The sequence below is a fragment of the Tachysurus fulvidraco genome, chromosome 18, assembly GCF_022655615.1.
Source record: "Tachysurus fulvidraco isolate hzauxx_2018 chromosome 18, HZAU_PFXX_2.0, whole genome shotgun sequence".
Taxonomy (NCBI): domain Eukaryota; kingdom Metazoa; phylum Chordata; class Actinopteri; order Siluriformes; family Bagridae; genus Tachysurus; species Tachysurus fulvidraco.
The window spans coordinates 14,339,434-14,365,497 of record NC_062535.1 but is presented as its reverse complement, the minus strand read 5'-3'; the positions used below and the strand labels follow the sequence as shown (position 1 = coordinate 14,365,497).

The 26,064-nt window shown below is 40.5% G+C and overlaps 1 protein-coding gene across 5 annotated transcripts in view; it reads right to left on the bottom strand.

The window, feature by feature from the left end:
* dhrsx (dehydrogenase/reductase (SDR family) X-linked) overlaps positions 1 to 25,709 on the bottom strand; it is a 48,846-nt gene extending 23,137 nt beyond the window's left edge. For 2 of the 5 annotated variants that reach the window (XM_047803379.1, XM_027161729.2), the window contains exons 1-3: positions 16,916 to 17,073; positions 11,004 to 11,111; positions 7,242 to 7,310 (exon numbers count right to left, since the gene is read on the bottom strand). In XM_047803379.1, the coding sequence (XP_047659335.1) occupies positions 7,242 to 7,310; positions 11,004 to 11,111; positions 16,916 to 17,036 (298 nt within the window). In that variant the 5' untranslated portion in view covers positions 17,037 to 17,073. Of the gene's footprint in view, positions 1 to 7,241; positions 7,311 to 11,003; positions 11,112 to 16,915; positions 17,075 to 25,076 lie in introns of those variants that run through there. The other 3 variants (XM_027161749.2, XM_027161719.2, XM_027161739.2) reach the window with 3 other exon arrangements.
* Between the last annotated feature and the right edge of the window lie 355 nt (positions 25,710 to 26,064).

Below are 26,064 nucleotides of genomic sequence, written 5' to 3'. Positions count from 1 at the left end.
CATACAGCTGTTTGACTATTTATATTCACGACTGTTCATAATAATGTATCTGAAGTATCAGCTTGTCGACATCGTGCTCAGGGCACGGCACGCACGGTTCCTGAGCCGACTACTCAACCGCATAATTAAACTAATTATAGTCACGCAATCACTGTAATTACCAAGCACATTACACTAATTGCCCTCTTTGCGGGGAGAGATTGACTTCAATCTGGCAACCCTTCATTAGCTCAAAACGCTCAGCCATGTCTCAAACACGTCTGATTATTCAACTTAGTAAAAGCACTTGCACATGAAAGTCCATTAGCTGCTCTTATAAATCCTGTAATAAACGCTTAATAGGGTGATGCCAGGGTTATATGTGTTATAACTGCTGAATAAAGCTACGCTCTGTAAGTAAGCATCCGATATAACACGTGATATAAAAACGGAGAGAATCTTGTGTTTCTAAACCTTATGGGGAAAACATGAGATATTCATTTTTCTCTTACTTTTTCTCAAAGCCATCTTTCTCACTGCGGCTCACATACTTGTGTACTTCTGTATAATCCTCTTAAAATTTGCCAAGGAATCTCTCACACACACACACACAGTCACTCACACACACATAAACACTCACTCACACACACACAAACTCACACACACACACTCACACACACACACATTAACACTCACACACACACACTAACACACACACACACACACTAACTCACACACACACTCACACACACACACACATTAACACTCACACACACAAACTCACACACAAACTCACACACACACACACACACACACACACACACACACACACACTAACTCACACACACACACACACACTAACTCACACACACACACACACACACACACACTAACTCACACACACACACACACACACTAACTCACACACACACACACACTAACTCACACACACACACACACTCACACACACATAAACACTCACTCACTCACACACACACATATACACTCACACACACACACACACACACATAAACACTCACTCACACACACATACACTCACACTCACACACACACTCACACAATTTTAATGTGTCCCTTTCAGAGCCTCTCATCTTGTTCATTTTCCAAGCAACCAGCGAACTCTTTCTCTCATCTCCACACTTTCCTTATCTCTCAAAGCTGAGAGAGATTCCGAGAGCGAATCCTGAACTGGCTTTTATCTGTGAGGCATCAGTGTGAGAAGTTCATGAGTAAGAAAAAGGGACAAAGTTGGATTGATAGCCTGTACAACCCTCATTACCGTATCTTGCAGCTGCCAGCACATTTTAATTGCACATTAAGATGATGTTATAACAAAGGAAAAAAATACGGTGGAATGAGCTGTTAGAGGAAATTAATCAGTGATGTAATGGTGTGAAGTGGCCCAATGCAAAGAACATGAAGGGGTGTTTTGTCCAAATACTACATATAACCTATTAAATATTGCCAATTTTTTTTAAAGCACAACATGCCATACTGTACCATTTATAGTTATGTTTAAACTTTTACCATCCTAAAGTCTTAAAACCTTTATGTTATAGTTTTAGCTCAGGCGATATCGGAGATTCCTTCCAAAGTACATGAAATAAACATCTCAGTGAAAAATGGTAATTAAATCCATGTTCTGTACCTCATCCAACAACGATAATGTATTATAACTTGCATATAATAATAATAATAATAATAATAATAATAATAATAATAATGTGCACACTTAGGAAAAGTACAACAGGACAAAATATGACTTAAAAAAGTATCCTGTCTTGCTTTATTTTCAAGAGACATGTTTAAAACTTTTACTTGAAGTACAAGAGGTTGGCTGTTTGCATTGCTTGTCCTACGGCCTCCTCAAAGGTCAATGAATCATTTTAACTCAAGTCCGAGTCAAGTCTCAAGTCATGAATGTCAAGTCGAGTCTTTTTTTAATATCTGTCAAGCAAGTCTCAAATTTGCGACTTAAGTCTGACTCGAGTCAAGTCGAGTCCCCCATCTCTGAATCATTTTAACTCAAGTCCGAGTCAAGTCTCAAGTACTGAATGTCAAGTCAAAGTCAAGTCGAGTCTTTTTTTTAATATCTGTCAAGCAAATCTCGAGTCTCAAATTTGCGACTTAAGTCTGACTCGAGTCAAGTCGAGTCCCCCATCTCTGAATCATTTTAACTCAAGTCCGAGTCAAGTCTCAAGTAATGAATGTCAAGTCAAAGTCAAGTCGAGTCTTTTTTTAATATCTGTCAAGCAAATCTCGAGTCTCAAATTTGCGACTTAAGTCTGACTCGAGTCAAGTCGAGTCCCCCATCTCTGAATCATTTTAACTCAAGTCCGAGTCAAGTCTCAAGTCACGAATGTCAAGTCAAAGTCAAGTCGAGTCTTTTTTTTAATATCTGTCAAGCAAGTCTCAAATTTGCGACTTAAGTCTGACTCGAGTCAAGTCGAGTCCCCCATCTCTGAATCATTTTAACTCAAGTCCGAGTCAAGTCTCAAGTCATGAATGTCAAGTCAAAGTCAAGTCGAGTCTTTTTTTTAATATCTGTCAAGCAAGTCTCAGGTCTCAAATTTGCGACTTAAGTCTGACTCGAGTCAAGTCATATGACTCGAGTCCCCCATCTCTGGTGTGCAGTGTCTCTTCATCACAGCTTCAGGACACCCAGCAGTTGATGTTCCCAGGGTCCATGTGGTTTCCTCAGGTTCTCTGTTTTTTCCTCACACTGGATTGGTTATAGAAAATTGCCCCTAAATGCCCTCAAATGCAGGGTGATTAGAGCTTGTATCCCCATCCCACAATGAAATAAAGTTATCTTCACTATGTGATGTACTGCCCTACAGGTTAAAAAGTCTGACCTGCAGATTTGACATTTGGAATAAGATTCCAAGGCCTAAAAAGGATGACTTGACCTCACACTGTGTTTCCTCCTGATTATGGTCTGACAGTTTGCCTCGTTATAAAGTAAATATACGGCCCAGCTTGAGGATCAGGACAATCAATCGCAAAAACCCTGCTATCTCTCTCAGGCTCATCAATCCTAAGGTAGGTGCCAGAGACAGTAATGAGAAGCTCAGAAACAGACTGCCAGCGTGCCAGCTGGTGAGAGCTGTGACTGGCGTCCTGCCATCTCTCGACATCGACAAAGACATCTTCTCTCCTCGCAGATCGCCAGCAAAATATACACACACCATTGATGTGATGCCCGTGTGTGTGAGACAGAGCTTCTACCTGGCAACGGGGACGGAACTGGTGGTGACTTTGTCTTGAAAACAAGCCAGATTGGACGGAGAACCGTTCTCCAAGGAGATGGAGGTGGACAGAAAGAAAGAGGAGATGGAGGAGGAGGAGACTGGACATTAGCAGACTGAAGTAAGGATGGCTGTGATCAGATTTATCTCTCTCTTTCGGTGCAAGAAGAGTGAAGTGGAAATCAATGAAAGGCATAAGATACAAGAGAGGACGAAGGGTTTTTTACACTCCTCCCCCTCGTCTCATGATTGCAGTGTCACGGTCGGTATCTGATTAAAGGACGGGAACGGAACATCAAGGTCAGGCTGATAGATACGTCCTTACCGAAGGACACGGTCTATATGCTTCAGACATTCCACATACCATACAGTACCACATTGGAAGGTTGTATAACCACGTGACATATTTCCTATTAAAAATGATGTCTGTGGCTGTGTAGCATCTTTGACACACAGCATGTGATTGATAAGTGTTGGGCCTCTGAAGTAATTGCATCACACACAGGGGTCTCCAACAGCCATTTTCCAAAACACCGGCTCCACCGGGGCACAGGGACAAAGCTGACTGTGCCGAGGTCTGTTCACAGAGTCAACGACCAGATGACTGCTAACAAATACGCTCAGAAAACACACACACTGACTACACACACACACACACACACACACACACACACACACACCAGATGCCTACTTGTGGTTAAAAGTCTGTAGTCATATTCCAGACAAAAGTAAATGTAGGTGCAGTGATATTATTCAAATTAATAGTAAAAATGGGAAACACATATACATTAGTATGTAGTGGGGGAAGTCGTGGCTAATGGTTAAAGAGTTTGACTCCTAACCCTAAGGTTGTGGGTTCGAGTCTCGGGCCGGCTATACCACGACTGAGGTGCCCTTGAACAAGGCACCGAACCCCCCCAACTGCTCCCCGGGCGCCGCAGCATAAATGGCTGCCCACTGCTCCGGGTGTGTGTTCACGGTGTGTGTGTGTGTGTGTGTGTGTGTGTGTGTTCACTGCTGTGTGTGTGCACTTTGGATGGGTTAAATGCAGAGAACGAATTCTGAGTATGGGTCACCGTACTTAGCCGTATGTCACGTCACTTCACTTCACATGCAAGCGGTCTATGTCACATCCATAAAAGTGTTTCAACAAGAACATGTAACATCAAAGTCCTCATAGCCCGAAGCAAAGAAATAAAAGATACGTAATAAAAAAAAGCGCTGTACCTGTAACACAATGACAGGAAATCTATTTACACACCATTATTTCTTGCCTCTGCCTCGCCTCGCCTTGTCACAAAGGCACTTTGATGGTATGGATCTGTGTGTTTGTGTGTCTACAGTACGCTGCCCTCGTTCAGTCACTCACTGCTTTACCCGAAGATATTTCTACAGTGTGGAGGAGGAGGAGGCTAAGCTTTGGGAGCTGTGAGATTTTCAGTGTGACATTATTTCTGTCAGAGAACATCGCAGGATCTAGTCCCAGAGCTGCCAACAATGTTAACAAGGAAATCCTAGTGAATTTTACTTCAAGAATTTTAGTGTATTTCAGTGGATGAGATGACTACATTTTTTGGATTGCGGTAAACCCCCTGACCGTCTTGGTGACGGCGTCTTTACCTCCCAGTTCCATCATGCATCTCCAGGCAATTTTGGTGGATTCCTGCATACTGCTTTTTCCCAGCAAGATCAAGTTTGGTGTCTCATGGACCACAGTACTGCTGCACCATGCTCGCCATTCAATCTTTGTTAGTAACTGATTTCTCCTGTCAGGGTTGGCCTTAATGTGCATAAAGTGGGACATCAGTCCACTGCAGAATACATTCACTGACACGTCCAGCCACGGGTATGGTTTGGAACGAGAGTGGCAACAATGCTGCCTGCTGCGCCAGCATGCCACAGCATGTCATGGCCTAATGGTTAGAGAGTCTGACTCGTAACCCTAAGCTCGTGGGTTCGAGTCTTGGGCCGGCCACGACTGAGGTGCCCTTGAGCAAGGCACCGAACACCCCAACTTCTCCCCGTACTTAGCCGTATGTCACATCACACCATCACTATCACCCAGGACATCTGGCAAAAAACCAAAATGGGATTCTAATGGAATGGAATTGTTTGGTGTTTAAGATGCAGTCAAATTACGCAAATCCCCCAAACCCCTATAGATCTATAGCATAGGTGGATTCGAGCATAACATTGGTTATTTTCCAAAACCATGCTTTTTTTATCACTTGTACACATTCCCAGATTCTTTAATTGAACCCGCTGACTTCTTCACGATGGTCTGGGAGGTGAATATGTAGATGATTTGCAATCAGCATGGCTGATTATTACGCCTGATGCCTTCGATTGTGGTACTGTAACTCCGCAGTCTGTCAAAAACAGCAAGGAAGTGGAAATTGTGATGGTTGGGTACTGGGTGCTAGAGAATATATCACTGTGTGACATCGAATAAAATCTAACCTTCATGTTCCTCATAGAGATCGGTTTGACGGTTCGCAGCCGAAGGTGATGTAAAGTATTTTGCTATTTTAGTAGTACTTTTTCATTTTCTTTGATTAGTACATAGCACTCAGAACCATAGAAGATGGCACTCTCTAGCTCAGGTGATCTCTCTGGCTGGGCCATAAAAACTAGAACACCGCCTATGATCTCTGAGTCACTTTAAGACCCGGTATAGTGACTACTATCAATTCGTCCGAGGTTCAAAGCCGAGGATTTGACTTTGTAGTTAACTGAGAAGTCCTACCAGCAGACATCATTGTCCATTCGACTGCAGGAGCAGCATACAAATCATCTTTTTGCAAGGTCATCACACTCGTTTTCAGTAGCCACGAGGAATATACTGTAAAATCCCTGCATTAACGCGCGTAACTCAGACTTTTTCCTTTTGGAAATTTTTGACTTGCTTTCATCAAGTATCAACTAACTGTTCAGAATCAGTGGCTGAATTGAATCAATGTGCTCGTCCATAATTAAGATCCTGACAGAGTTCCCTACAGATTCTGGATTGACTACACATTTTTTGCTTCGTATTTTTGTCTTGGATTAATCTTTTCAGCCATTATCATACAGTACAACCTTTATCACATAGATCTGCCTTGTTAGAGCAGCAAACACACTCGACCGTACAGAGACCACCGGGTGCTGCGTAACCCATTAACACAGATGCTAATCCCTGTATATAATCACAGTAGACGAGAAACATTAGCATGCCTTGCCTCTGTGTCTCTCTGTAATGAATCGCATCCCTTTGCAAAGGTGATGAGTAGCTCTCGCTGGCAGTTTAAGCACCGTTTCCCGCTACAGGTAGTTTCACCTGACTGAGTGACATCATTAGCCTGTCACCGAATGCCAATGTGATGGATTACACAGCACACAGGGGATACAACACACACACACGCAAAAGGACAGCAGCTGTCTGGAGATCTGCCGTGTCAAACGCAAACATGTTCATTTCTCGTTTAGTGCAAGCTCCCTGCACAGAGATTAAGCGAAGGCTGTGCCCGTCTCACTCTTTGTCTCTGTCTCGGGCGAGTTTGGAGAAATCGGCGGTATGTCGAGGCGCTGACAGTAAATCAGTGTGAAACAAAAAAGTAGGCACAAGGGTAGGAGTTTAAAGAGAGGATAAGGAGAAGCCTTCATCCATATCGCATCTGCATGACAGTGTGTCTGACCGGGGGGAACGTTGTACTTCAGCGCCTGCGCATTTATCAAACGTTTTACTCCCATTTTCTGTCACGCAGACACGATATTCCTGCCTCCTGCTAAGTCTGTCTTCCCTATTCACTTCTTCTAGTAGAAAATTCATCAAATCTGGTTCCCCAGTGAGTTAGAAAGCAAAACAGAGGCAACAAAAATACAGCGATGCCACTTGAAATAAATGAGAATAAATAAAATAAAATCCTTTCACGTTTCCTCGACACAGGGAAATTTAATGCAGGTCTCACTCATTCTTACCAAGTACAGTGTCTGACCTGAACTGTGCAAAGGTACCTTTTCTGTGTCCACTCTCCTTCTGGATTTTCTTCACCGCTATGAGACCCTCCTCCTCTTCATTTCCAGCTGGAGGAGGGAGAAAAAAAAATAGGTAAAAACAAAAATATCCAAACAAAAATTTCACAAAACAATTAACAACAGACTCGCTAAAATAGAAACATTTTAAAAATCTTAGTAATAGCATTTTTTTTTAATGTATACAATTTAGCTTTTTGCTTGAACATAAATTTCCAAACACAAAAATTATCTAAATTTTTATTTATTCATTAATTTTCTACCGCTTATCCGAACTACCTCGGGTCATGGGGAGCCTCTGCCTATCTCAGGCGTCATCGGGCATCGAGGCAGGATACACCCTGGACGGAGTACCAACCCATCACAGGGCACACACACACTCTCATTCACTCACACACTCACACACACTACAGACAATTTTCCAGAGATGCCAATCAACCTACCATGCATGTCTTTGGCCCGGGGGAGGAAACCGGAGTACCCGGAGGAAACCCCCGAGGCACGGGGAGAACATGCAAACTACACACACACAAGGCGGGAATCGAACCCCCGACCCTGGAGCTGTGAGGCGAACGTGCTAACCACCAAGCTACCGTGCCCCCCCCCAAAAGCTCTAACCACTCAAAAAAATCAACATACATACATACATACATACATACACTTTGTTTGTAAAAATTACCCATGTATTTTGATCAATTATTAATTAGTTTTGATGTTTTGCCTGTTTTTGTCCTTTTTTTCAATCAAAATCAAAATACAAATTGAAAAATAAGTAAAGAATAAAAAAACAAAAAACAACTAAAAACATCTGAAAGTTACATTCCATATATATATATATAGACACTGTATAATATATTATTGAATTATAAATTTTTAAAATTCCAAACAAAAAAAGATCAGAAGGATTTCAGACACAATACTGAAAACTAAATAAATACATTTTAAAATGTTTCCACATAGTAAAAAAAATATGTAGAAAAAAATAAGGATAAAAGTGAACTATATGTTATGTCTATATGTTACTGCAATAGGCTATTCAGAGAAAAACAGATAAGGCCCAGATAAGGATCGTTACTGGGTTTGACGAAACAATTGGAAGTTTGGAGAAAAATTTTGAATCTTTTAACAAAGAACTACATTGTATCATTGAATAAATTATTTTTACTGTTTTATGACTTTTCATGGCAAGAGTTTGACTTTGCTTTATGGGTTTTAATGTGAAGTCCCAAGTGCATTAGCTTAAAACCTCAAGGGGGTACTTCCTGTTGTTAAAGAATATGAAATGAACATAAAAATCTGCAGTGCACCCCCCCCCTCTCTCTCTACTTTAAAATGAACAGGTGAGGAGAGGAAATAAATAGTTCATGCACAGACCCTTGTTAGATTTCTACAATGTTTTTCACCTTATGTTATCGAAACCCTCTCTCACATTGGCTGGATTTTTCAGAACAATCATCTGGTGTGTATAACTCCAGTCCTAAATTTGTTTTTCGCTTTTTTAACACATTTGTCATATTGATGAACAAACCTGTGTTAGACTGTAGTCCAGGATAAACACTAAATGCTGCAGTGTGCACTTCTGACCTAGGGAGATAACCAGCATTGACACAATATCCTGCGTGTGAATGAAAATAGGTCACTAACTTCAGATCAGGTAGATAAAATCTCTTGCATTATAGCCGCCGTACACAATCCTCTGTCCTAAAGACTTCAACTTACAGCTTTTTAACAGCTCTGATTGTTACAAACCGCAGACACTGGAGATGTTTTTCAAAAAAATGTTAAGTAAACAAGTCCTTGCTGAAAATGTCACCATGTCAGCAATTGGCCTTTTTAACAAGTATGTGCTTCTGTCACTTTCAAAGCTGTAACTTCACTTTCACTACAACGTTAACAATAACAACAACAACAAAAATAATAACATCAGCTACAACATTGACAACTACAATAGCAACAACATTATCTGCAACAACTACAGATACAACAAGAATAACAACAACAATAACAGTAACTGCAACAACTACAGCTACAACAACAATAACAACAACAATAACAGTAACTGCAACAACTACAGCTACAACAACAATAACAACAACAATAACAGTAACAGCAACAACTACAGCTACAACAAAAACAACAACTACAACAAAAATAACAAATTCGAGTACATCAACTACAACAAGAACTACAACTCCAACAGCCGTAACTACAACACAACAACTACGACAACAACAGCTTCAACAACAAGAGTAACTCCAACAACAGTAACAACAACTAAATCAGCTACAACTACAATGGCTATAAAGAATACAAGGTTTTGCAATAGTACTTTAATGATAATGCTAAATGGTAATATAGTTAATAATGTGAATTAGACCAAATACTTTTGACACTGCAAAAATGAAACTGTTCATCATTCTCACTACAAGCGTTAAATCAGCTCTATTAAACTACTCTAACTATTTACAGCTAGTAAACCTTAACATACAACTTGTAAACTTTTTAAACATTTTAAAGATTTAAACTTACAGACTAACAGAAACAACCTTAGATTGAGTCTTAGAGGGTCTCGTCCAAGTTGGGATAGAGTCTTAAGGGGGTCTAGTCCAAATAGAGATAGAGTCTTAAGGGGGTCTAGTCCAAGTTGGGATCGAGTCTTAAGGAGGTCTAGTCCAAGTTGGGATCGAGTCTTAAGGGGGTCCAGTCCAAGTCGAGATATAGTCTTAAGGGGTCTAGTCCAAATAGAGATCGAGTCTTAAGGGGGTCCAGTCCAAATAGAGATAGAGTCTTAAGGGGGTCCAGTCCAAGTCGAGATAGAGTCTTAAGGGGGTCCAGTCCAAATAGAGATAGTCTTAAGGGGGTCCAGTCCAAGTCAAGATAGAGTCTTAAGGGGGTCCAGTCCAAGTCGAGATAGAGTCTTAGGGGGGTCCAGTCCAAGTCATGATAGAGTCTTAAGGGGGTCCAGTCCAAGTCAAGATAGAGTCTTAAGGGGGTCCAGTCCAAGTCGAGATAGAGTCTTAGGGGAGGTCCAGTCCAAGTCGTGATCGAGTCTTAGGAGAGGTCCAGTCCAAGTCGTGATAGAGTCTTAAGGGGGTCCAGGCCAAGTCGTGATTGAGTCTTAAGGTGGTCCAGTCCAAGTTGAGATCGAGTCTTAAGGGGGTCCAATCCAAGTCGATTCTTGAGACCGGAAATTACCGAACTGTATCAGAGGCCAAGCCTTTGCTTTAGTTTCTCTGCGTTGTTTTGGTTTTATACAGTGATTAGTTTGTTTCTTCTTCTTAAACTTTCTTTGTGGGAAATTAAAAGAAAACAAGCTCTCAGTCAAGACTAAGACCAGATTTAAAATGACAGAAAAATAAAAATACTTTTTTTCACACTCCATAATGAGTACCTACTTGAGAGAGCTACGATTAAGTGCATATCTGAATTCATGAATGAATGAATTCCATCTGTTGGGAGCAAAGTGGTTAAAGTTGTTGTTGTTAATCTGTTGTTAACATTCAGCTTTAATCCTCATTTCCTCCTGTGTCTATCAAGTTAGATTTTTTTGTTAATCTTTTTATTTTAATGTCTAGTGTACAGTCCCTGAATATGCTTTTACTATAGGAAGGACAGCATTTTAGATTTATTAGAATTATTGCCAAAAAGTCCACAGTGCACTGACTAGTGAAAAGGGCATGTCCTAGACACACATGTCGGATGTGAGAGACTGTGAGATTAGAGTGAGTGAGTGTGATGTTTTACCGATGACCACATGCGTGCCCAGGCTCGCCAGGTGTCGAGATGTTTCATAGCCCATTCCTCTGGCTCCTCCCGTCACTATGGCAACCCTCCCATTCTGCCTGGGCAAAACTGATTCAGGGGAAAAGGATCAAAAGATAAAAAAAAAAAAAACATTAAGAGGAAAAATGATGCTGCTTTCTGGCTTCCTGGCGAAGGACACAGTGTCCATCTCACTGGGACTTCTGCAAAAGGAACTGAAAAGTGTGTGTGTGTGTGTGTGTGTGTGTGTGTGTGTGTGTGTGTGTGTGTGTGTGTGTGTGTGTGTGTGTGTGTCTAACATTGCATCATTCAAAAAGAATCATGCAGTAGGCGTCGTCTCAATGAGATTTTAGGGTCAAACTGGAAACAGTAGCTGAAGCCAGGATGTACAGTCGAGGAATAAAGTTTGTGACACTGAGATTCTGAGTAAAATTTTAATGCTTTATGCCAAAACTGAATATCAAGTTTTGGAAGTTTCATTTAAAATATTCACACAATTTTGTGCCTGTTTGGTTATAACCCTGTTCAGTATTGATCGTCTTTGTCATGTTTCACTCCACATTGGTGATTAATATAAAAGTAGCCACATACATTCATAAAAAAGTAAGTAAGTAAGTAAGTAAGTAAATAAATAAATAAATTAATTATTATTAATAATAATAATAATAATAATAATAATAATAATAATAATAATAATAATAATAATAATAATAATAAAAAAATGTTTGTATCTTCAAAGTAAATGTTGATGTTGATATCAAACCCATTTCTCCAAGTTCTTGTTCATAAACATCTAAAATTTGAAGGTGTTTATCATCAACCACTAAACCTCAGTGTAAGATTAACAACAGGGGTAAAAACACACGTCTCACACCGAAAGACAAGAGTCCTGACTCATTATACATCAGTCTCACAGCCAGACAGTCATTCATTTGTTTACACTGATTGAAAAGGCCCCATGAGTCAGTTTCCCTTCCAGCAGGAGAATGAAACTGCAGTGTATTTGTAAAAAGGGTTAAATAACATCATCAAAACCAAACCATCATCAGAAAAATCCATAAAATATGACAGGTTTTCACTTCCTTTAGCTGGATCAGTAACCAGGATTAATTTGATTACATTTGTGAAATGACGTTTCACAGCGTGGATCAAATCGAATAAAGTTCCTAAGACGCTTTTAATGTTTCTGAGCTTTAAACAGCTTTTTATTCATCATCACAGGATAATCATCCTAATATGATGAATCGATATTTCATTTGATTTCTACACAGTTTTCACTTACCCTAGATTTACGCATAGAGATGGATTTATTTTGATATTGTGAAACTTAAGCACAGCCTGAAGTGGAACAGAATTGTGTACTGAGTTCATTACCAATGAATGTGTGGAGAAACAATAAAAATAAAACTACAAATTCTAAACGAAGCTGAGCTCTAAGTGATGAAGAAGACGCTGAGGGACATCCTGTTATCAGAAGTTATGAACGACAAAGCGTTTTATTCCTCTTATACCTCAGCGATTTTTATTCCTCTTATACCTCAGCGATTTTTATTCCTCTTATACCTCAGCGATCTTTATTCCTCTTATACCTCAGCGATCTTTATTCCTCTTATACCTCAGCGATCTTTATTCCTCTTATACCTCAGCAATCTTTATTCCTCTTATACCTCAGCAATCTTTATTCCTCTTATACCTCAGCAATCTTTATTCCTCTTATACCTCAGCAATCTTTATTCCTCTTATACCTCAGCAATTTTTATTCCTCTTATACCTCAGCGATTTGCCGACACTAATAGACAAATTTTGTTTATCGATCACCGGTATTTTCTAACCAAGTACAGTTGCATTTAATGTTGTAGATCATCCACGTGCAAAGTCACACTTACGTTATAACAGCAAGAAACCTCGATGTCATTACTTCAGCGGTGTCGCTTTTTTCATTCTCTCTCATGAAGACGACAAAATACAAAGAGTTTGTCATGTTATGGAAAAACTTAAAAGCATATACTCCTCTATATCTTACACTTCATTGCTGCAAGTCTCTACTCGCTGTACCATAAAATTGTTAGTGGGTGTTCCATTCCTACTACTGGTTGCCATGGTAACAATTCTGATTAGTGGGTGGATCAACAAGTATTCGGTAAAAAGTTTTCCTGTCGATAAATTGAAACGTTCTGCAGGTTAGATCTTGAGTGTGTGTATAAAATATCAGCAGTTTATACTGTATCATTTACATTTACAGCATTTAGCAGACGCCCTTATCCAGAGCGACTCACATTTTATCTCATTTTTGTACAACTGAGCAATTGAGGGTTAAGGGCCTTGCTCAGGGGCCCAGCAGTGGCAGTTTGGTGGACAACCTTCCGATTGGTAGCCCAACACCTTAACCACTAGGCTACCACATCCCGCATCATATCACAAGAGACGAGATGACGGAAAAGCAGTGTTAGCGCTTTCCCACGGATCTCATGCTGTCCATCACGAGGAAAGTTCAACTGTCCTCAACTCTGTCCTGACACTGGACACGCTAACATCTCGTCACGGGAAGCCGGCAGTCGCTGTACGTGTGAAAGCAGCATCGTTGACACTGGAGACTCCTTAACTAGAAGTTTTACTAAATAATTACATCCTAGCATAAAAACTCTAAACAATGAATTGTTTTTACTTAATTTTTTTATTATTTGCACACAAAAAAAAACGTTTTTGATCTGTTTATTACAGTGGAGTATTAACGAGTGCATTAACATACAACCTGTGATTTGACCGATCTGATTCACGAATAAACAGCACGGTTGTGGTATAAACACGGTTCAGCGCTCATGCGTCGGTTTGTCAGCTCCGAGCCAGACATCTATGCAACACAAATCAGAGCGTGTCCGCAGTGCTCGGGGACAACATTTCATGAGTAAGGCAAGTCTAAACTCGAGTTAAAGAATGCTCTGTTGTTCGGTGATAATTGGATATCTCACACCATATCAAAGGTAGGTCTGCGGAGATCGAGTTATTCTACTCCCATCTATACCGCAACAGGATGGAGTCACAAATACAGTATCTGACAGAAGTAAGTACCCCCCTCACATTTTTGTAAATATTTTATTATATCTTTTCATGTGACAACACTGAAGAAATGACACTTTGCTACAATATAAGTGTACAGCTTGTATAACAGTGTTAATTTGCTGTCCACTCAAAATAACTCGACACACAGCCATTGATGTCTAAACTGCTGGCCACAAAAGAGAATACACCTCTGAGTGAAAATGTCCAAATTGCTCTCTGAAGGGAAGGGATCACGCTCTGCTTCAGTATGTCACAGTACATGCTGGCATTTATGGGTCCCTCAATGACCTGTAGCTCCACAGTGCTGGCAGCACTCATGCAGCCCCAGACCATGACACTTCAACCACCATGCTTGACTGGAGGCAGGACACACTTGTCTTTGTATTCCTCACCTGGATGCCGCCACACAGGCTTGACACCATCTGAACTAAATAAGTTTATCTTGGTCTCATCAAACCACAGGACATGGTTCCAGTAATCCATGTCCTTAGTCTGCTTGTCTCCAGCAAACTGTTTGCGGGCTTTCTTGTGCATCATCTTTAGTAGAGGCTTCCTTCTGGGACGACAGCCATGCAGACCAATTTGATGCAGTGTGTGTGGAGTACGGTCTGAGCACTGACAGGTTGACCCCCCACCCCTTCAACCTCTGCAGCAATGCTGGCAGCGTTCATATGTATATTTCCCAAACACAACCTCTGGACATGACGCTGACCATGTGCAGTCAACTTCTTCGGTCGACCGTGGCGAGGCCTGTCCTGTTAAACAGGTATATCGTCTTGGCCACCGTGCTGCAGCTCAGTTTCAGGGTCTTGGCAATCTTCTTATAGCCTACTCCATCTTTATGTAGAGCAACAATTCTTTTTTTCAGATCCTCAGAGTTCCTTGCCATGAGATGCCATGTTGAACTTCCAGTGACCAGTATGGGAGAGTGAGAGCGATAACACCAAGTTTAACACACCTGCTCCCCATTTACACCTGAGCCCTTGTAACACTAACGAGTCACATGACACCGGGGAGAGAAAATGACTAATTGGGCCCAATTTGGATATTTTCACTTAGAGGTGTAGTCACTTTTGTGACAAGGGGTTTAGACATTAATGGCTGTGTGCGGAGTTATTTTGAGGGGACGGCAAGTTTACACTGTTATCCGAGCTTTACACTTACTACTTTACATTGTAGCACAGTGTCATTTCTTCAGTGTTGTCACATGAAAAGATATAATAAAATATTTACAAAAACGTGAGGGGTGTACTGACTTCTGTCAGATACTGTAGCTTCCTGTGCTGATGGATCGCCGTGACCAGCTAGTTCTGTTTTTCTCCTCTGACTAATGCGTGTGAATAAGAGTCCATTGTGCAGCACGTGTAATCCCCGCATGCCACCTAACACTTATCCAAAATCAGTTTCTTCAGCTTTCAGTTTGCATCTTATGTCCTGGGTGACGAAAGAAAAAAGTACAAAATGTCACCAAAAGACATTTGTTCCCTTAGAGACTTAATCAGCTTAACTGCATATTTCTTCAGCATTTGGGTGAGAGGTTGTTCACGCAATAATGGCTACGACACAGTAGGAGCTTTTTCCTTTTACCCCAAATACTGCAGAAAAATGATTTCACATTGTCTGACCTTCATTTCCAACCGAGCTTTAAAGAGAAACAAGAAACAAGAGCTTTAAAGAGCAGTTTTGCTCAAATGAAGATGAAAGGAACATTGTGGAAATATCCAAAATATCCATAAACAAAGAAGAAATTTGGACATGTTGGAAAAATGTATGATGGCTTTGAAAACGGTGCATTGCTGTGGTTGAAGAGGAATAAAATACACCACTGATTCTTCTTCTGTGTCTTACTTTTTTCAGTGTTTTATATATACAATATTACTCATGATACCCATACGATTACGCATAAGCACAGGACCTAAATCTTCAAGCCACCATCATCACCGAAAGCTCAGCTTGGTCTTATTCAGGATGTCAGGCTCTTTACTCTCAGGAGTAAACCCTGGATGGGACACCAGGTCATTCATACATCACACACACACACACACACACACACACACACACACACACACACGCACACGCACACGCACACACACACACACACACGCACACGCACACACACACACGCACACACACACGCACACACAAACGCAATCAAGAACATCCAATTCAACCCAATGTTTCTTGGGAAATGGAAAGAAACCTGAAAACCCTGAAAAAACTCAGACTCACGCTGTACTGATGATTATATCATGCTGAACGTTGCACAGACGGGATTTCAGATTTTTTTAGTCAAAAGTTCAAAGTCCAAAAAGTTTCTCGCTCCCTACGTGGACGTGTACTGATAAGCCCGAAGCACTTAGGGTTTCTAACACTGATCATAAAAACGCAATCTAATTATGGCTCATAATCAACGATACACACCTACGAATAAATAAAATTCCTTTTTTTCTTAAAACAATAGATTCTATCATTCATTCGTTGTGTCGTGGCTTTTCACTTTGTAGGGAATATTGTGACATATAAGAGACAAGCTAGGCAAGTTTACAGAATAAACAAAACAAACCAAAACAAAACAAAAACAACCACGTGATCATTCTTCTTCTGAACTTTCTGCTCTTTATGAAGTAAAGCAACAGGATGTAAACAATAACAACAACAACAATAATGATAACAATAATAATAATGATGATGATAACAACAACAACAACAACAACAAGAACAACAACAACAATAACAACAAGAACAACAACAACAACAACAACAATAATAATAATAATAATAATAATAATAATAATAATAATAAACCTCCGTGGACGGTTTTAAGCCCCTCTAACCTGGTAAAGTGAAGGATCTGTGGAGTAGCTGGTAGATGAGCACTTTGACACCGATGAAATAAAGCCTGATTACCGGCAGGATGAAGGCGAGCAGCCGCCACATTGCGCTCTGTGACACCATGCGCTTTGGCGATCAGTGAGTGTCTCACTGTTTACAGTCCGACCTGGAAACGGCCGCGTCCTAAATGATTCCGCTTTAGAGACACAGTGCACTATGTAGGGTGCTTAAACCCTGCTATACTTTACTTAATAAGCGCACTTGCTTAGGGACTATAAAGGTATTTGGTATACTGTATAATAAAGGTAGATAGATAGATAGATAGATAGATAGATAGATAGATAGATAGATAGATAGATAGATAGATAGATAGATAGATAGATAGATAGATACTAAAAATGAGTGTTTTTTTTCTGCAAAAAGATGTGTATCATTTATATTTTTGAACTATAAACACAAACCTGTATTGACTGGAGGAGAAACATTTAATACCATAATATAATATAATATAATAGGATTATATTTTCAAGTTTGTTCAACTGAAGTAATATCTTTATGTTTTTATAACAGCTCTGAATTCTGGGGTATCGTTGGTATTATTGTGTGTATTATTGGTGTCATTATGGTAACAACGTCAAATAAATCATCTTCACCCTGCACATTCCTCTTCAATTCGATAGACTTAGATAAATTTATGTAGTATTTATTTAATGTTTACACACACACACACACACACACACACACACACACACACACACACACACACGTATATCACGTATATCACGTATATATATATATATATATATATATATATATATATATATATATATATATATATATATATATATATATATATATATATATATATATATACATACCACTTGCTGTAAATATGCTAGATATTTATCTGACCTTCTGCATGACTGCTACATTTTGCACTTCTGGTAGATGCCAAACTGCATTTCATTGCTGTGTACCTATACAATGCAATGACAATAAAGTTCTATCTATCTATCTATCTATCTATCTATCTATCTATCTATCTATCTATCTATCTATCTATCTATCTATCTATCTATCTATCTATCTATCTTTCTCTTAGAAAATAAAGGTACAGAGAACAAAAAAAAACGGAGTTTTCCCACCGAAGTCATAGAAGAAGCATTTTTGGTTCTCAAAACAACCTTCCAGTTAAGGGATGTTAAAAGAGGCTTCTTTTTTTCTTTAATGCCATATAGAATATTTTTATAGTCTAAAAAAAACAAAGAACCACAACAAAGAACCTATCGTGTAATGGAAACATTGAACTTTCCCCCCCAAAAAAAAGTTTCTTTATAGAGACATTATTCTGACCAAGAACCATTTAAGTACCTTTATATGTAATGTTGTGTAGGTGTGAGAGGAACCTCGCTACAGCCTGGTCATGGCTGTTTCTTACATAATTCAATTTTTACTTACAATTAAACAATACAGAATAATCCAAGCCTATGGGGGTATAAAATCATGTACAAAGCACACCGCTATGCCATCTCTACAGATAAAAACACTGTAGAATGGCTGGTCTATATTAATGCCTGGTTTTGGACAAAGGATGTCCAACAAGCTAAACAAGATGTAATAGTCAGGGGTCCACATATTTTTGGCCATAGAGTGTACAAGTGCTGCTCTGGTAATGGACCCCTTTATGTGACTTGTACACAAAGCAGTGGTCTATTAAGCCCCCATTCTTAGCATCCTGCTTGCCAAGTCAAGAAGTCAAGAAGAAGCTTTTATTGTCATTTCAACCATATATAGCTGTTGCAGTATTCTCCAGGATGGTGCTACATAAAACAGGACTTAGTAAATAGTCCTAGCCACATGTGCAGGACAAGAAAACAAGACAGACAAGACAGTGCAGGACAAAAGACAGTGCAGACAAAAAGTTACAAAACAATACAAAAAAAAAGACAATACACAAAAGGCAATAAACAGAAACAGCGCCGATCGGTGTAAATACTGTATGTTCAGACAATATTGCGTGCAGTAATACTAGAATGAACACAGTTTCTCAGCAGCAGGGTCCCTGAGATAATGTATAGGATAATGTAGGATATAGAGATAATGTATAGGATTGTGCAAAAACAGCAAACAACTGAAATATTGTACAGTAAACCTAATGCTAAATGCTAAACCCAATGATAAATCCAATGGGCTTGTACCTAAATGCAATTGTGAGTTCAGGTACCATGACTGCCATAACCCTACTACTCTTATGTAAACGCAAGGCTGTACCATGCTCTACTTCCACATTAAGCTATTTGAAGGAAAAAAATTCATCCTCTAAGGGATCACTAAAGTAAATCAACCAGAATGGTTTCTCTAACAAATTCAATTCACAAAGCAATCAGACAGACCAACAGCCAGAATGGGTAATGAGATGGGGGAGGACAAATTTCTGTTTTCCTACAAGAAGTCCCCTAACTGTGTTATTGTAAGCAATGAAATTATTACAGCACTAGGAAAAGCAGATTTCTAAAAAAAACTCATTTCCCGCCAAAGACAAAAAAACACATACACAAGAAGCTACATACAAGGAAACAATACGGATATAAGGTACTTGTTTATATTTCATACCACAGCGCTGCTGAATTCTTGATTCTGATTGGTCAAAAGGTTTCGAAAAGGTCAGAAGGTTTTAATCGCACGCTTTATTGTTATTTGCTTCTAGAGTCACAACTAACACGGGGTTTGTATCGCAGACAGTTCACATTAAATCCTAAAAAAAAAAAGAAAAGAAAGAAAAGAAACCATGTGTAGTTGTAGATAGTGTGACATTTTCAATAAGCTTTGGTTTATTTTGTATTCGGGGACGGACTCTTTAAGGTGTCAGTGCTTCGGTGCCAGAGATGTTTGTTATGCAGTGCCATAAGGTAGGAATAAAGAGAGGGATAAAACAATTGGCTGTTATTGGAAAATAATGAACGTAGAAATTCAAAATTGAATGACAAAATCATTCAAAATGCTACTGTTGTATATTTCTGTAGGCTCTGGGAATCAATGGACTACATAAAGACTGATTTTGTCCTATTTTACAGTGAAATTCTTTTTCCACATATGAGTGTGCAGGCTTGGATTAATTGGATTCATTTAGGTAAGAATCATGGTTAAAGCATGATGCTAATATTTTTATTTTATCAGTAGAATTTTGACTTATGATTGCGTGAGTGAATGAGAGTGTGTGTGTGCCCTGAGATGGGTTGGCACTCGTCCAGGGTGTATCCTTCCTTGATGCCCGATGACGCCTGAGATAGGCACAGGCTCCACGTGACCCGAGAAGTTCGGATAAGTGGTAGAAAATGAATGAACGAATGAATGAATTTTGACTTATTTTACCAACAATGATCCTGTCGTCTGGATTTAGAAAGGTGCAACCTGAAAGTGTGGGTTTCTAAATGAGAATCGATTACAATGGCTGTAAGAATGACGACTAGATAAGTCAGGCATGTTGGCACCCTGCAAAACCCATTTGGGTGCTTTTAAAAGCTCTTACCTTTCCCCACTGTTTACTTCTGTACATTCAAGCCACAAGCTCATCTTTGGGTTTTTGGCATGATACTTAAAGCCTGGAGCAGCTTGGGTCAAGCATCTTGTTCAATGACCAGCTTAGCAGAGATTAGGGCTTGAAACTTTGATCTTGAACATTCTAAGCAGTTTACTTAACAGTTGAGCTACCACTGCTCTAACTTCCAGCACCTGGTATATCTATTGCAATCTCCAATCCAAGTACGAACCAGCCCTGAATCGTCCGAGCTCAGACAAGACCGGGCATTCTCCTACTGGTCTGGACTTTTTGGTTGGCCCAATTTCAGACAGCCTGTTTTATTGTGATAATTAGCATTGAGCTCCACCTCACAATTTTGGATACGATCCCAGGTTAAACACTTTCAGCCCATTCCAGGTTCCAACTTAGAAAAAATAAGAAATTTCAGCAAGCTTTCCTAATTTGTATTAGCTAGACATTTGGCAAGCTCGTTCTCCAGACGTCCCATTTTCCAAGAGCCACCTGCTGTGATCATGTCTTGTAAGGAAATCAATAAAATGCTAAGTGATTAAGTAATTATCTCTGGCATGATGAAGGCGGCAATGGTGCTTTTCCTTCGGCTGACGATATGAAGAAAAGACTAATTCCATGCCTTCGTAAAGAAGCAATGATGCTCTTAAGACTCTTAAAATATTTCAAAGTCCAAATTAGATAAGATGAGGTTTTCATGTGACTGGGTGATCGACAGGGATGAGTGTAATGCCATCCATTCCTACCTAGAAAGCAGAGCCAATTACGCTCTCTTGGACTCATGGCCATCGTTGACTGTGGCATCAATTTGTATTTGTATCGAATCTCTCAGTGACAGAGTGATATCTGATGTGCCATGATGGTTGCATTTTATACAGACAAATCAGAAAAAAATGTCATCAACCCTGTCATGCATAAAGAAGAAGAAGACTGTTAAAGGGAGGCTGGTATGTGAGAGATATATGAACACACAGAGACCATAACGACAAGGAAAAAAGCAAAGGAAGTTTCTATTTTCTCTTCACCCACCTTGTAATTTAATGAAAAGATCTCGTATTCTGTTTTCTCTTAAAAAAAGACACAAACCTTAATTTCATTACCTCCAGCACAAGATCGGGCAGATTTGCGAGCTGCCATTTTCTATCACTTACTTCCCTCTGCATCTTCAACCCTGCCTTTGCATGCAGTGCCATAATGCTTTCCCGCTCTACCACTCGAGAAGACTCAGATGAAAATAAAATGCTATTTGTTCGTGCACCACTCATACGTTGTCATTCACCCTGAAAGCAAATGTGAAATAATGGAAATAACAACCTTCAGACAAGTGGACTGCTTTTTTAAAACCCACTCCATCTCCCAAAAGAATTCTGCCCGATCCTGTCCACTCAGTTAGTTTTGTTTTGCGCTAATTTCACGTTAAATTCTATGGCTATGGTACCAAAATAGAAAGGAATTAGTCATTTAAACCACCCCAGGATCGGACTCATCCTTTTTGAAGGATGAATGAATGCTATAAAATGTGTTAAATGATTGTGGTCTTTGTTGTACCAAGTGTTTCCACTGGATCCTAATTCTTATGCACATCTCAGCCTCAGACCATCCTGCTCTCTGGGAGTCTTTTTTATATACTGTCTTGTCTGTCTTGTCCTGCACTGTCTTGTCTGTCTTATTTGTATTGTTCTCCACTTTCTTGTCTGTCTTGTCCTGCACTGTTTGCACCAGGTTGCACAGTTGGACTTTATGTTTTTTATTAAAAAAAAAAAAAATGAGATAAAAAAAATGTAAGTTGCTCTGGATAAGGGCATCTGCTAAATGCTGTAAATGTAAATGTAAATGTGGACTATTTACTAAGTCCTTAGCCCTGTCCTTGTTTTATGTAGCACCATGATCCTGGAGAAACGTTGTCTCATTTCACTGTGTACTGCAACAGCTATATATGGTTGACTTGACTATAATTCTCTTTATTTATCACCAAAATGCCTACTGTATTTATTTTGACATATGTCAGTTTTGGAGGAAAGCTGGGGTTAGAGCACCAGAGAACTGGAACCACTGAGGATGTGCCAAATGTGGGTGTGGAAGCAGCTGGTATTGGGAACATAGTGGCTTCAAATTCAATAAATAAAGATCTAGGACTCTCGTGGAGTTTGAGAATCTGGAGGTACCGTATACTGTAGGTTCCAAAAGGCTCTACAAATCATGACAGTGTTCTTGGATTGTTTCTCTGTTTTACTCTTACAAAGGGTTCTAAGAAGAACAGGATTTCATTAAGCTAGCAACGTCTAATTAATCAATCGATGAACCCTTGAAGAACCTTCATTTCTAGGAGTCCAGAATACTGTAATTATTTTCTTCTTAATTCCAAATACCTTCTAGGTGTAAAATAAAGAGCTTCTTAAAGGTTCTCAGCCTCCTAAAAGGGTTCTAGAGAAACACTCTGTTGTGCGGTTCTACAAAAAGTGACAACCCAAGCACCTTTAAGAGTTCTAAATTGTTCAGGATTGTAGATTATATGTAATCTGATGTTAAACTGAACTACCGATGAACACGATTAAAAACCAGTGTTAAGGCTTGACGGATTATTAGGTTCTGCATACAGTAGTAACAGTTCCTTATCTGGTATCAGCTGATATTCGTGTAAACAAATGAACAAAAAAAGAAAAGAAAAAATGCCTTAGTTCTTAGTGCAAGTCTTTGCTAAAGGATTCACCGCCTCTGGTTGTGGCTTAGATATCCCACTTTATTTCACTGAGTGCGTAATGAAGAGCCGTTAAACTGTAGGGAGAAAGCCCCAAGGAGACTGCAGAAATCAAATTCCCACACTGTGCACGGGAGCCGAAGCAACCTCAGATCCCCTCGTGTCTGAATAGAATTCTGCAAACAGGGATTTTCCTTGGGAGATTGCTCTCAGGTCTTGCCGTGACAGGGAGGTGTTATCTGAAGACCAGATGCTTAAAGCTGTCACAGTGGATGCTGAAATACACCTGCGAGATGCTGCTCCGAAGTTGGGAGATGAATCATTTACAGGGGTTAGGACTGTCAAGCTGAAATGATGCACATTTTATATTATTGTTTAGACGAAGAGCAATGCTAGCCCTTTGCCCAGGTGATAAAGCTCTATCTTTGTGAAGATACGCGGTGCTGTAAATATTTGTGCGCTTCGTTGGTCTTCTGTAACATATCTCACCTTTCCAAAACCTTATTTCAGTCGGACGTGAGCGTGTGGTTTTCAAGGCTGACCTTGGTCATGACTCACGAGCAGTGCTTCTCAGAACCGCATGCCCGCCAGACATCTCGCATACACACACACACGCACACTTTGTCAATGCTTTATGGCACAACAGCTGTCGCATCTCTCCCCCTCAGAGTTTGTTTGCATCTAAAGGCTTCCTGTCAGAACGCATTTCCAATAGCACAAACAGAAGGAACACAACTCCAGGGTACACGAGCAAGAAGAGAAAAAAAACCCAAAACTATAACAACTGCTGATTCACTTGCTTTTTTTTTAGACCCCAAACTCACCAGTGCACCAGTTCATTTTGCACAGTTGTCAAGCAAAACGAGCATAATGGCGCAGAAACGGGCGCAATTCCTTTTTGCGTGCCCTCTATTCGTCCTTCACGGCGCAAAATCTATGCGCATTCCCGGTTGTATTTGCGCTCTGTGCTGCGCTCTGGTGTGCTGTGTTGTGTTGTGCTGCGTTGTGATGTGGCGTGCGTAGTGATGCACTGATGTCCGTTCCAGACTCACGCGCCGGGTCGCACAGCTTTGTCCGCTAACTCACGCGCAGACGTAGCCTACATGAAGCGCGTGCGAAAGCGCGTTTGCGATTCTCCTCACGTTCATAGCGCGAGGATTAAAAATCGGTGAGTCACAGCGTTCAACGTTTTCTCCAGCGTGAAGGGGAAACAAATCAATGTGAGGAGGGAAAAACAAACCCGGTTTATCTGATGGTGCGGGGATTTCTTTTTCTTTCTGTACAGAATATAATACTACAGGACCACATAGTATAAAATTGTGCCATGCGTATGCACCATGGCAATGCCAATGCCAATGCCAATATTTAGTGCGCTTCCATGAACCTTAGAATACTAATAAGAAGTGGGAAAGGTACACAAGCTTTCAAATCCTGGGATAATTTATTGTTTTTGTATTATGCTGTGCGCAAAAGCAATGGATGTCCTATAGGTTTGCGGTCCACTTTTACCAGCATCGACCTCTTGTCACCTGTAGGAACGCACACTTGGCACAGAAGAAGAAGCTCGTGGTTAACTTTATGATCAAGCTGCATCAAAAGCGCGCGCACTGCTTCTCATCATGCAGCTTAAAAATAAATAAATGCATGTCTCTAGAATATAGATTTGGGGGAATATTTTGTTGCAATGGAACAAATGTCCCTGACCCTGTTGTTTTGCCTGGCTTGCAGCAACATGTGGGAAAAATGTTGCGCGAGCTCAAAAGGACGTACCGTGCAATAAATGATCATTAAAGCGCACACATGCGTACACAATAAAATATATGAAATATGATTAAATCTGGGGTTTTTGGTTCTGAGCTGTTCTGATTTGGCATGCACTCATGTGTTGGTGGCAGAATGTGAACGGTGCACTCACCACGGCGGGGTCATCCCCGTTCCCACGGCGGCTCGCGTCCTCCAGAAAAATAAGGATGCCGATCAGATGCCGTGGTCGCAGTCCACGTCACGACATATGTACCACAGGATAACGTAGAGGATAAGCAAGATGGCGAAGATGAACAAGGCAACCAAGATCGCTTTGGTCACCGGTGAGATTAAGGACTGCATGTCAGCGGCGCGGACGCGAGCCGTTCACGAGAACCGGACGCACGCGAACCGCCGCCGCCGAGACGCTCGGAGCCAATCCGCGGCGTCCGCATGGGCACGCGCCGAGACGCGTTGTGATCTGCTCGTACTGCAGAGAAACAGGCAACGCGCGCGCGTCAGGAAAGAAAAGAGAGAGAGAGAAAAAGAAAGAAATTCGTCCGGTGCGCACCGCGTCGTCAAGGCTCGAGGTGAGCTATAGCGCTCATGAAGCTCAATCCGGTCAACAAAAAACAAAACAAAACACGTGCGTTTTGATGTTGAGGAAATAGAACTGTCCAAAAATCCGAAGTCAGACCAAGAACTTTCTTTAATCAACTCTTCAGTTCTCAGCGCCCAATGTTGTAGAAATGTTCTTTAGGTCCTCGCCAACGGACAGTCCATGGACTGCTGTATTGGCTTGTAGATGATTAAGTGATTGAGGAGACTGCACCCATGCAAGGTCACAGAGAGAGAGAGAGAGTGAGAGAGAGAGAGAGAGCGAGAGAGAGAGAGAGAATGCAACTAGAGAGAGAGCAAGAGAGAAGGCAACTAGAGAGAGACAGAGAGAGAGAGAAAGCAACTAGAGAGAGACAGAGAGAGAGAGAGAGAGAGAGAGAGAGAGAGAGAGAGAGAGAGAGAGAGAGAGAGAGAGAGGGATGATGCTCAACACACATTTCTGGATCTGGCTCACTGTTCTGTTCTGTGTGTTTGCTTTACCCAAACACTAGGGGTCAGAAGAAACCGGATTAATCAACAGGTCTTTGTGTAATTACACACAG